We start from the raw sequence: 13,342 nt of genomic DNA on the forward strand, positions 1-13,342 counted from the left end.
GCCCATGGAGGGACGGACAGGTCGGTGTCTGTCTCTCCTGCCATGTCCTGAGTCTGGAGCTGGCAGAGGAACAGGAGGCGGCGGGAAGGGGAAGGGTGGCTTCTGCCTTTAGGCCCTTTGGGCCTGAGCAGACATGCAAAGCTGACTCTCACTCCTCGGGCTTTCCTGATGAGGAACCTCAACTGTCGCTCCAAGAAGCAGGCAGTGCCCCTCCTCCAGGTGGCTTCTTACGAGTGTCCCCCGGCCCTGGGGCACACGGGGTCCACTTCTGCCTGGGTCCCCTGGCCCCTCCAAAGTCTCCCCTTGGGCAGAATCTAAGCCCCCTGCCCAACTCTGTTGTCCCTGCTCTTGATGGACACAGTTGCTTCCCTGTGTGTCTGGGCTTGTGTGGGGAGTCTTTTGGGGGTGAGCCGGGCACCAGTACCGGTACCCCACAGCCTGCAGGCAACGAGCGTCAGCTCCCTCTGAGTGGCTCACTCAGGCTGGGGTGAGGAGGTAACCCCAGGCAGGGGCTGGGTGAGCCGGAGTGCGGGCTGCTTGTCACCTGCTGCCTCAGCTCAGAGAGACACAGTCCTGTTGCCTTGGTCACAGCTGCTCTCACAGAGACCTTGTTATGCGCCTTCCACAGGACTCCAGGAAGCCACTCAGACTGGTGCTAGCTGACACCAGGGACAGGACAGGCCCATACTGGACAAAGTGGCAGGCGTGGCTGTCTGCTCCAGCGCTTTCTTACTTTTGTGGATAAGGGTCAAAGCTGTTACCTGGAACAGGCCCTCTGAGCCCTGTCTGGAGTGGAAAGGGGGCCACTTACAGCCTGCCTGTTGTCATGTCTTCTAATTCTATGACCTTTTTTTTTTTAAGATTTTATTTTTAAGAAATCCCTACACCCAAAGTGGGCCTTGGACTTGTAACCCTGAGATCGAGTGTCTCATGCTGTACTGAGCCAGCCAGGAGCCCCTCTATGGCCCTCTCTTGATTTAAATTGCTAATTTAATTATACCATGATCTGTATGATGTTGTTGAAACTTGCTCTGTGGTCTCAGACAGGGTTAATGTTTTTAAATGTTGCATGTGTGCTTGTTGGGTGCAGGGCTCAACATATGTCTTATTAGGCCCGGCCTGGTGTTGTGTTGTTGAGAACAGCTGTCTGCCTATTAATGTCTGAATGCCAATTATTGGAAATGCTGTGTTCAAAATTCCCAGTACAATTGTGGGTTTATCAGTTTTTGCCCAATATATTTTGAGGTCATGTTATTAAGTGCATTCAAGTAAAGTGTTTTATTTTCCTGGTGAACCATCCATATGTCATTACCATTATTGTTATCACTGATCGCCTCCAGGCACTTTTGCCTCAAAGTGCATTTTCATCTGCCATTTACGTAGCTACTGCAGCTTTATTTTATTGCCTGGCATTTCTGTTCCTTGTTATTTCCCTTCTACCGCCCCTGCCCAAGCAGTTCTTTTATTTTCAGTCTCGCCATGGTCTTATGTCCTGGATGTATCTCTTGTAAGTGCAACATAGCTGGATTGAAAAACAGTCCCATTTGGTTACCTCTGTCATTTGACTCTTTTTAAGTAGGTTTCATGCCCATCACAGAGCCCAATGAAGAGCTTTAACTCACAGCCCTGAGATCAAAACCTCAGCTGAAATCAAGACTCGGATGCTTCACTGACTGAGCCACCCAGGCATCCCCCATCATTTAACTCTTAACATTTCTTGTGATCACGGATACATTTGGATTTACCTTACGTTTTATTTTGTGCTTTGTGCTTAACTTCTTCTCTCCCTCCCTCTTCTTTGATTTTCCTTTCCTGACGTCTTTTATGATTTGAGTTTTCGTTCCCTTTCCCCTCTTCCCTGGCTTGCCAATGATGCATTCTTTTCCTACTCTTTTAATGATTATCCCTAAACTTTTTTTTTTTTTAAGACTTTATTTTTAAGTAATCTCTACACCCCACATGGGGCTCAAACTCACAACCCCGAGATCAAGAGTCACACGCTCCACCGATGGAGCCACCCAGGCTCCCTTTCCCCTAAACTTTTAACGTTCATACTTTACAAAGTCTGCAATTAATCTGCATCTCCACCTTCTCCTCGAAATGCAGGGACATCGGCAGGGTTTAATTCTGACCCCATGTTTCTGTCTTACCTGTTTCCTTTGCCCCATGTTTTAGTTTCACCTTTTTACATCCACATTATTTACTATCATAATTATGGTTTTATAGTGTAAGTACTCATTTAGATTTATATATTCACCTGGTTCTTTGTCATCCATTTATTTCCTGCATCTCAGATCCTTTTTCTGGTTTTAATTTCTTCCTTCTGAAGTACATCATTTAGAAGTTGTAGCTGTCAAAATCTGTTAGTGGTATACTAGGGATGTTAGTCGACATGATTGCAGTTAACCCTGCTGTCTGGCATATTTGAAAGTTGTCAAGAGAGTAGGTGCTAAGAGTCCTCATCACAAGGAGAAAACTCTTTTTTTCTTTCTTTTTTAATTTTTTTGTATCTATAGGAGACGAGGATGTTAACTCAGCTCAAGATCTGAGCTGAGATCAAGGTCGATGCTTAACCAACTGAGCCACTCAGGCACCCCTATGCTGTACACTTTAAACTTATACAATGCTGTCAGTTTTATCACAATAAAACTGGAAAAAAATTCTAAGAAAAACCCTATATGAAACAAAACAAAACAAATCTATTGGTAGGAGACTCAGTTTTGCCTGGAAATGTCTGTTTCATGCTCCTTTTTTTTTTTATGGTTTTAAATTTTATATAAATAGTACCATACTCCACAACCTGCTTTATTCTGCCAACATTAAGTTATGTATTCATGTTGTTACATGTAGCTCTATTTCTTTCATTTAAACTCTCCATAGTATTAATTATAGTAATATAGCACAGTGTATTTACCCATAGACTTGCAAGATGCTTTCTCTCTGTTTTTTTTTTTTTTTAATTTATATCCAAGTTAGTTAGCATATGGGACAATAATGTTTTTAGGAGTAGATTCCAGTGATTCATCCCCTAGGTATAACACCTCATCCCAAGAAGTGTCCTCCTTAATGCCCCTTTCCCATTTAGCCCATCCCCCCCCCACCCACAACCTCTCTAGCAACCTGTTTGTTCTCCATATTTAAGAGTCTTTCATGTTTGTCCCCCTCCATGTTTTTATATTATTTGTGCTTCCCTTCCCCTATGCTCATCTGTTTTGTATCTTAAATTCCACATATGAGTGAAGTCATATGATATTTGTTTTTCTCTGACTAATTTCGCTTAGCATAATACCCTCTAGTTCCATCCACGTTGTTGCAAATGGCAAGATTTCATTCCTTTTGATGACCGGGTAATACTCCATTGTGTATATATATACCATGAAAGATGCTTTTTCAACTAATGGTTTATTTTAAAATGAGAGTTACTACTATGCTTTTTTTTGTGAAAAAATTCAAACACCACACATATAGAATAATGAGCCTCATGTATCCAGCCTCAACAATCAACTCATAGTTGATAGCTTTACATTTATCTCTACTTACTAGATTTTTCTGAGGTAAACGCTATACATTATATCGTTAAATGTCTTAATAGTTCAATGTACATCTCTCAAACATAAGGAATATTTAAAACAGATAACTGTAATATCACAATAACACCTAAAAAGTTAACAATGATTCATTATTATTATGAACTATCCAGTCAGTGCTCGAACATCCAATTGTCTCTTGAATATAATTTTTAACATGGTTTGAATCAGTTCAAATAAGGTCTATTCGCTAAGATTGGCTGATTTGTCTCAAGTTTTTTTTTTAGGGTTCTCCTTCTCTTCTTTTTTTTCTCTTCTTAAAATTTCCTTGTGATTTGTTTGTTGAGGAAACCAAGTCATTTGTCCTGTGAAATCCTCCACAGTCTGAATGCTGCTGATGTCATCCTTCTTGTATCATTTAGAATGTTCTTCTATTCTCTATTTTCCCCACATATCTGTGGCTGGATCTAGAGGCCACCCTCATCATTGAGTAATTGAGTTGAGTAAGAAACTCCACATTGGTAATTATTCTCTCTCAACACTTTGAAGATATTATTGCGTTGTCATGATGCTTTGGTTATTGTTGTTGAGAAGTCTGAGGTCAGTGTAGGCAATTTATCTTTTCTGTCCAACTGTCCTTGGCCTTGGAGTCCTATGATTAAATTATTTTTATTTATCTTACATAGAGCTCATTATAATCCCTGAATTGGAAGATTCATGTCCTTCATCAAATCTGGAAAATTCTCAGCCATTACTTTTTGAAAAAATTTCTTTTTCCTTTTCTCTCCGTACTCTCCTACAGGAACTTCTATTAAATGTAAGTTGGCTCTTCTCATTTTGCCTTCTATGTCTCTTATCTTTTCTTTCAGGACTCCCATCTCTGTCTCTCCTGAGTGGTATTCTTAGGAATGTCTGCAGACTTATTTTCCAGTTTATTATTGTTCTTTCAGCTGTGTTTTATATGCTACTGAACACATCCATTGAGTGTTCCATTTCAATAACCATTGTTTTCCATTCCATAAATGCTATTTAGTTAATTTTCCTGCATGCCTGGTAACATATTTTAATAATATCTTGCTCCTTTGCTACACTTTGATTCCTTCCTTTATTCTTGTTTAAAAAAATGTTTATTCATTTTGAGAGAGAGAGAGAAGCGTGTGCACAGAGGAGGGACAGAGAGAGGGAGAGAGAGAATCCCAAGCAGGTTCCCACTGTCAGTGCAGAGGCTGATATGGGGCTCAAACACAGGAACCCTGAGATCATGACCTGAGCCTAAATCAAGGGTCAGACACTTAACTGACTGAGCCATCCAGGCACCCCTGATTCCTTCTTTTATTCTTTACTAAATTTTTTTTTTTAAAAAAATTTTTTTTTCAACGTTTATTTATTTTTGGGACAGAGAGAGACAGAGCATGAATGGGGGAGGGGCAGAGAGAGAGGGAGACACAGAATCGGAAACAGGCTCCAGGCTCTGAGCCATCAGCCCAGAGCCCGACGCGGGGCTCGAACTCATGGACAGTGAGATCGTGACCTGGCTGAAGTCAGACGCTTAACCGACTGCGCCACCCAGGCGCCCCTATTCTTTACTAAATTTAAAGATACTTATTTTATAATCTGATCAACTTGTTCTGTTATTGAGAGTTCTTAGGAGTCCAGTTCAATGGCTCACTGTTTCCTTTGACTCTTGCTCACAATGGCTAGTTTCTTCACTTGCTTTGTGGTTTTGGATTATGCATCCCTATCGGCGGTGCCTCATCTGTAGAGCACATGCAGCCCAGATTGAGGGTGTGTTCATCCAAAGGAACTTTATATTTGCATTTTCCAGATGCATCCAGGGTATTAATGCTTGAGACAGCTATTTTCTTATTTCTTGGCAGTTGGTTTCTTGGACGATGAATGAGGGCACCTCTGTGGCTGTGTTATTCTCATGGGAACGTTATGAGACAGTCCGGACAAACTCCTTTGTCATTTTGCCACCGGAAAGATTTTTATTTATCTCTGAAGTCAGCCCTTTAGAGTCTCTGGCTTTGTGGGGGGCTCAGTTCTAACTCAGTGCTCAGGGCATGTCTCCTGCCCTCATGGCAGGTGGGCTCTCTTCCTTGTATTCTTCCCTCTCAATCCAGCATGTCTTGTATATGTTCCTGGAGCATAAGAGCAAAGAGAAGGATGGCTCCGGTGCCCCATGTGGGGCACGTTTTGGAACAAACACAAGTGCAGGAAGTGAGGTCTTGAATATGAATGATCTTGATGGGTTCCAGGGTCGGTGGCATCACACACGATGGCAGTGGCCAAACACCCCATCCTGTGCATTTCTTGGGAGGCCATTTAGAAGAGGCAGAAGATTTTAGTCACTGCCAAATGCTTTGTTTTCTCTAAAGGCTCAAATTTAGCTCTTGGATAAGAAAAACCCTCTCTAGAACTCTCCTGGCTCATTTCATGCTGAGGAGCCAACCCTGTGTCAGCCACTGGGCGGGCAGGAGAGCAGTGGGAGCAGAAGGCCCCATAGAGAGTGAACCCGCTGTCATGAGTAAGTGCTGGCCTCCAGGGCAGGTCTGCCTTTGTCGGAGTGGTAAAACCACGAGGACTCCTCGGGTACCCAGAGTGGGTTTTTAAATGTCAGGCATGTGGTAGGTGGTTGTGTTAATATTACCACCCATATGGATTTTAAATTATAGCCTCAGTGAAAACCGAGGATTACAGCGTGGCTTGCAGAGGCCTTCCTGGATCCCCCAGAGCCTGAGTGGGATCCGAGAGGCAACCACGAGTAGGCTGTTCCTGCAACGTGATGTCAAGACAACCCCAAGGGACCCCCAAGGATGTTTGAAAGCGCCTTCTGTGTGACAGAACATATGGCCAGAACATATTTTACTCAAAACTAAAAATTTTTTAAATGTTTATTTATTTTTGACAGAGAGAGAGAGAGAGGGTTGGGGAGGGGCAGAGAGAGAGGGAGACACAGAACTCAAAGCAGGGCTCCAGGCTCCACGCTGCCAGCACAGAGCCCGACATGGGGCTCGAACTCACAAGCTGTGAGATCATGACCTGAGTGTTGGACCCTTAGCTGACTGATCTACCCAGGCACCCCTAAAACTAAATTTTTAAAAAGAAAACATACAAACTGTTTTGGCTTTTGATGGAGTCAGAGAGAGACAAGTTACACCCTCCTCCAGGGTGTGGAAGCAATTTCCATAAATAGATTATTCCAGAAGAGCAGCATGGGGCTCTGTGAGCAAATGACCCCCTGCTCCCTGCTAGCCCTGCCTCAAGGGAGACCAGGGGACAGGAGCCATAACTGTGATCCATCCGGGCAGCAGGTGGGCACCAAAGTTGTGTCTCACTATAATCCCGAGCACCACTGCCAGGTGAGGCTTCCCCAAACACTTGCTATCCTCACCCTGCCCTGAAGCTCTTGAGAGGAGTTGCAGGACGCTGGACACACCTCTGGGCTTTGATGCAGACACATGGAGGTTTGGGTCTGTCTAGACCTCAGTTCGGTCCAGCACTTGACTCTGGCAAGCACTCCAGGACCTTGAGGTCTTCATGTAAACACGACAGATGGAATAGCTATCTTGCTGGGTCAGGGTTAGGTAGGAAGGGTGCTTCGGGCCTTTCCCTGCAGTAATTAATGAACCAGGTGGATTGGGTAACCAGTCAGCACTAACTGCAGTCCAGTAAATCCGAGGGGGGCCACGCTGATTTCTGAGTCACGGGTTAGTGTGGTTCTGAGGACAGGAACCACTTGTGGGCTGGTCCTGGGGGATTGAGCCATTCCAAAGTCATGGCTCAGATGGGAAAAGGGCAACAGGGACTGGGGTGAAGTCCAGGTGGCCTCAGAGGCCACTGGCAGAGAGGAAGCGCACAGCGTGGTGTGTGGGCTGCAGCTGGGCCCGAGTCCTGGCCTCCCTGCTGACACACTGCAGGACTTGGGAAGTGACCAGGCCTCCCTGTGCCCGGATCCTCACTGGCCCGCCTCTGGTGGCAGTGCTGACCTCTCAGAACTTCCTGGGAGGCTGTCTGGCCCTGGGAAGAAGGTCTATTATCATGATTCTCTCTGAGTCTGTTTCTTCCCGCCCTTCCCCCCTGCCGGCACATTCTGTCTTACCAGAGCCTGTGCTGACCTGCGGCTCCTGAGGACACAGCTTCTTCACTTTCCCGTGTGGCCCTGATGCTCCCCATGGCTTCTGTTCCCCATCTCAGCTCATGCTGGAGCCGGCTTGGCCCTGGCTGCCATCTGGTCCCGTCCTGGCTCATGGGAGCTGACTGTTGTGTTTTAAGCTATGCTCAGAATCGGTCATGGCAAACACGACTCCAGTGGCCTCTGATGCCAGCTTCCCGGAGTTGGACCAAGTTTTACGGGTTAAGGACGCCGTCCTTTGCAAGACTGCTCTCACTTCAGACACCTGGCACCAGTTCAAGGGTCCCCAGGCCACCCTCACATCTGACCACCTGGCTACAGATTTAGGGGTTCTCACCACCCCCTCAGATTCAATAATTACTAGAAGACTCACAGAACTCAAGAGATTGCTGCACTTATGACTGCAGTTTTATTATGATGCAGGGATGCTAATCAGAACCAGTCAAGGTGAGAGATGCATCAAGGGGAGATGCCCCCAGGGATACATTATCTTCCTGGCACATCAACGTTGCCAGCCAAGGAAGCTCGCCCGAGCTTTGGTGTCAGAGTTTTTATTGGGATTTCATTATGTGGTCATGATCGATCGAACTGGGGGCCATGTGACTCCATTTCCTGCCCCCTTTCCCCCCAGGGTCAGGCTGATGTCATATCACTCAAAATCCCAACCCTGTAATCACATGGTTGGTTTCTCTGGCATCACCAGCCTCCTTCCTGAGTCACCTTGTTAGCATAAACCATCAGGTGTGGTCCAAGGGATCTGCCATAGATAACACTGGGGACATTCCAGGGGTTTGGGGGCTGCCTCCCAGGAACCAGGGGCAAATGCCAGACTGTTTCTCTATTATATATAATAAACTCCAAGTTAGTGCCCATTGTCTCTCCAACCACTGCTCCTTTCCATGGTTCCCCACCCCTGTTTCTAAGAGCAAACACTGGACAGACCAGATTCATCTTTCCCCACCAGGTAATGTCCCAATTTGGGAGTAAACCTCTGATCAAGTGTTGCTGGTTCAATCAAGGGGGACAGGAGATGGGACATCTAGTCTTTCTTCAACTATAGCCATGAAGTGGCCAATTTCCTGTCACTAGGGCTCCGGGAGCAAAGAGTACCCTGATTGGTATATTTGCTGTGTTAGGGAAGAAATGTCAGATATGCAATCAGGTGGGGTGGTTTTCATTTTGGCTCCTTAAGGTGCTTTGACATCACACTTTTCTCCAGGGAGGCTCATCTTGTCTCTCTCTCTCTCTCTTTCTTAAAAAAATTTCTCCACCAGTGTTCTCAGTCTTGTGGCCCATGCACACAGCCTGCCCTGTGGGGTCTCCTTCCCACCTGCGGTTCACTATTCTGAGGCTGACCAAGGAGGTGGATCGAGTGTGTTTTCAAAAATCAAGACATCAACATTTTTCTTGGGGCACCTGGGTGGCTCATTTGGTTAAGCCTCTGACTTTGACTCAGGTCACGATCTCGTGGTTCTTGAGTTCAAGCCCCACATCCGGCTCTGTGCTGACAGCTGGGAGCCTGGAGCCTACTTCAGATTCAGTGCCTCCCTCTCTCTCTGCCTCTCCCCACTCATGCTCTGTCTCTCAAAAATAAATAAACATTAAAAAAAAGACAATTGTCTCAAAACAACAAATATTATGAAGCATCTACTTTGTAGCAGGTTATGAGGAGGAAGAAGTGTATAAAGCTCCAGAATGGCTGTCTGATGGAAAGAACATGTGAGCCACATATGCAATTCTACAGCCACACTAAAAATGTAAGAAGAGACAGGCCAAATTAACTTTAATCATGTGTTTTTAATTTCTTTTTAAATGTTTATTTATTTTTGAGACAGAGAGAGACAGAGCATGAATGGGGGAGGGTCAGAGAGAGAGGGAGACACAGAATCCAAAGGAGGCTCCAGGCTCCGAGCTGTCAGCACAGAGCCCGACACAGGGCTCAAACTCACAGACCTTGAGATCATGACCTGAGCAGAAGTCGGACACTCAACTGACTGAGCCACCCAGGTGCCCCTTAATCATGTGTTTTAAAAAATTTTTTAATTCAAGTGAGTTAACAGGGTAGTCTTGGCTTCAGAAGTAGAGCCCAGTGATTCATCTCTTACATATGACACCCAGTGCTCATCCCAACAAGTGCCCTCCTAATGCCCGTCACCCATTTAACCCATCCCCCCCACCTACCTCGCCTCTTAACCCAATAAACCCAAAATATCTTTTCAATATGTAATTGATGTAAAAATTACTAATGAGATATTTTACAACTTGTTTTTCAATGTGTTCAAGATCTGCTGTGTACTTTATGCTCACAGCACAGCTCAGTGTGAACCAGCCTCAACTCAAGTGCTCAACAGCCTTCTGGGGTCAATGGCTGCTGTATTAGATACACAACTACATGTTTATTTTATATATATATATATATATATATATATATAAAACATAATTTAATATATTTAATGTTATAACATATATATAGTATGTGTGTATATAAACACATGTATATACGTATGCATATGTGTGTATATATATGTATGTACATATATGATCTGTTTTCTCTCATAGAGTAACAACATTGGAGAAAAGAATCCTCAGGAGGCCCTGAACCTATATCCTGGTTCCACTGCTTCCTGGCAAGTTACTAGTCTTCTCAAGCCACTGCTTTCTTCCCCTGTATCACATGGTTAATAATACCTACACAGAATGGTTGGGAGGGGTAAATGAGACTCTATATGGCACGGGGCAGGTGATTAATAGCTTATTCCCCTGTTCTCAGAGACTTGAAGTAGGGACACGGATAAGGATGGTAAGTTGGATCCTGACCCACCTTGACCAGAATTACTCCCCTTCTTCTTCCTCTTCTTCTTCTTCTTCTTCTTCTTCTTCTTCTTCTTCTTCTTCACTAGGAAAAAGTATTATTTTAACAACGTTATTAACAGTAGGTACTATACTTACTCCCGACCTTGAAGTTCCAGCTAATGCATGCTGAAAGCTAGATTCAAACCCTGGTCTGTCTCATGCCAGAGCTCACACACTTAACAGTTCAACATCCCACCTCCCTTCAAAACTCAGCTGGGAAGACAGAAGAATAATGAACAAACGTACAAAGGATCCTTAATTCTGTGAATAATTCTTTGTCTTAATTTAGCTACCTTATATTGATTAAATCTCTCAATAAAAATGTGTTTTAATGTCTGAAACGTGTTTAATTTGTTTTTTTTAGCTAAATATTACTTTTTAAAAATTAGTTCTGATAGGTGTTTATTTTTATTTTTTTATTATATCTTTAAAAAAATTTTTTTAAACTTATATCCAAGTTAGTTGGCATATAGTGCACTAATGATTTCAGGAGTAGGTTCCAGTAATTCAACCCCTATGTATAATCCCAGTGCTCATCCCAAGTGTCTTCCTTAATGCTCCTTACCCATTTAGCTCATCCCCCACCCACATCCCCCGCAGCTCTCAGTTTGTTCTCTGTATGAGTCTTTTATGTTTTGTCCTCCTCCTTGTTTTTATATTATTTTTGCTTCCCTTCCCATATGTTCATCTGTTTTGTATCTTAAATTCCACATATAAGTTAAGACATATTTGTTTTTCTCTGACTAATTTCACTTAGCATAATACACTCTAGTTCTTTCCATGTAGTTGCAAATGGCAAGATTTCATTTTTTTGATTGCCGAGTAATACTCCATTGTGTATATATATATATATATACACACACACACACATTGTATATACAATATATATATACACCGTGTGTGTGTGTGTGTGTGTGTGTGTGTACCACATCTTTATCCATTCATCTGTTGACGGACATTTGGGCTCTTTCCATACTTTGGCTATTGTCAATAGTGCTGCTATAAACATTGGGGTGTATGTGCCCCTTTGAAACAGCACATCTGGATCCTTTGGATAAATACCTAGTAGTGCAATTGCTGGGTTACAGGGTAGTTCCATTTTTAATTTTTTGAGGAACTTCCATACTGTTTTCCAGAGTGGATGCACCAGTTTGCATTCCCACCAGCAGTGCAAAAGAGAGCCTCTTTCTCGTCATCCTTGCCAACATCTGTTGTTGCCTGAGTTAATTTTAGCCATTCTGACTGGCGTGAAGTGTGGTATCATTGTGGTTTTGATTTGTATTTCCCTGATAATGAGTGATGTTGAGCATTGTTTCAGATATCTGTGAGACATCTGGATCTCTTCTTTGGAGAAATGTCTATTAATGGCTTTTGCCCATTTCTTCACTGGATTATTTGTTTTATGGGTGTTGAGTTTGGTAAGTGCTCTATAGATTTTGGATACTAACCCTTTATCTGCTATGTCATTTGCAAATATCTTCTCCCATTCCATCAGTTTCCTTTTAGTTTTGCTGATTGTTTCCTTTGCTGTGCAGAAGCTTTTTATTTTGATGAGGTCCCAATAGTTCATTTTTGCTTTTGTTTCTCTTGCCTCCAGAGACGTGTTGAGTAAGAAATTGCTGCGGCCAAGATCAAAGAGGTTTTGCCTGCTTTCTCCTAGGGATTTTAATGGCTTCCTGTCTTACATTTAGGTCTTTCATCCATTTTGAGTTTATTTTTGTGTATGGCGTAAGAAAGTGGTCCAGGTTCATTTTTCTGCCTGTCGCTGTCCAGTTTTTCCAACACCACTTGCTGAAGAGACTGTTTTTATTCCATTGGATATTCTTTCCTGCTTTGTGAAAGGTTAGCTGGCCTCACATTTGTGGGTCCATTTCTGGGTTCTTTATTCTGTTCCATTGATCTGAGTGTTTTTGTGCAAGTACCGTACTGTCTTGATGATTACAGCTTTGTACTACAGCTTGAAGTCCGGGATTGTGATGCCTCCTACTTTGTTTTTTTTTTTTTTTTTCTCAAGATTGCTTTGGCTATTTGGGGTCTTTTCTGGTTCCATAAAAATTTTAGGATTATTTGTTCTAGCTCTGTGAAGAATGCTTGTGTTACTTTGATAGGGATTGCGTTGAATATGTAGATTGCTTTGGGTAGTATCAACATTTTAACAATATTTGTTCTTCCTATCCAGGAGCATGGAATCTTTTTCCTTTTTTATGTGTGTCTTCTTCGATTTCTTTCTATAGTTTTTAGTGTATAGATTTTTCACCTCTTTGGTTAGATTTATTCCTAGGTATTTTATGGCTTTTGGTGCAATTGTAAATGGGATTGATTCTTTGATTTCTTTTTCTGTTGCTTCATTATTGGTGAATAGGAATGCAACTGATTTCTGTGCATTGATTTTGTATCTGCGACTTGGTTGAATTCATGGATCAGTTCTAGCAGCTTTTTGGTGGAATCTTTTGGGTTTTCCATATAGAATATCATGTCATCTGTGAAGAGTGAAAGTTTGACTTCCTCCTGGCTGATTTGGGTGACTTTTATTCCTTTGTGTTGTCAGATTGCTGAGGCTAGGACTTCCATACTATGTTGAATAACAGTGATGAGAGTGGACATCACTGTTGTGTTCCTGACCTTAGGGGGAAAGCTCTCAGTTTTCCCCCATTAAGGATGATATTAGTGGTGGGTCTTTTGTATATGGCTTTTATGATCTTGAGGTATGATCCTTCTACTTCTACTTTCTTGAGGGTTTTTATCAAGAAAGTCTGCTTTATTTTGTCAAATGCTTTCTCTGCATCTATTGAGAGGATCATGTGCTTCTTGTCCTTTCTCTTATTGA

At 43.1% G+C, this 13,342-nt stretch overlaps 1 protein-coding gene across 3 annotated transcripts in view; it reads left to right on the forward strand.

Annotated features, from left to right (window-relative positions):
* LOC123598767 (cytochrome P450 27C1) overlaps nt 1–10,851 on the forward strand; it is a 36,124-nt gene extending 25,273 nt beyond the window's left edge. For all 3 annotated transcript variants that reach the window (XM_045479420.1, XM_045479417.1, XM_045479421.1), the window contains exon 9: nt 10,222–10,851. In XM_045479420.1, the coding sequence (XP_045335376.1) occupies nt 10,222–10,344 (123 nt within the window). In that variant the 3' untranslated portion in view covers nt 10,345–10,851. The remainder of the gene's footprint in view (nt 1–10,221) is intronic.
* Nucleotides 10,852–13,342: the final 2,491 nt, after the last annotated feature.

The sequence above is a fragment of the Leopardus geoffroyi genome, chromosome C1 (genome assembly GCF_018350155.1).
Source record: "Leopardus geoffroyi isolate Oge1 chromosome C1, O.geoffroyi_Oge1_pat1.0, whole genome shotgun sequence".
Taxonomy (NCBI): domain Eukaryota; kingdom Metazoa; phylum Chordata; class Mammalia; order Carnivora; family Felidae; genus Leopardus; species Leopardus geoffroyi.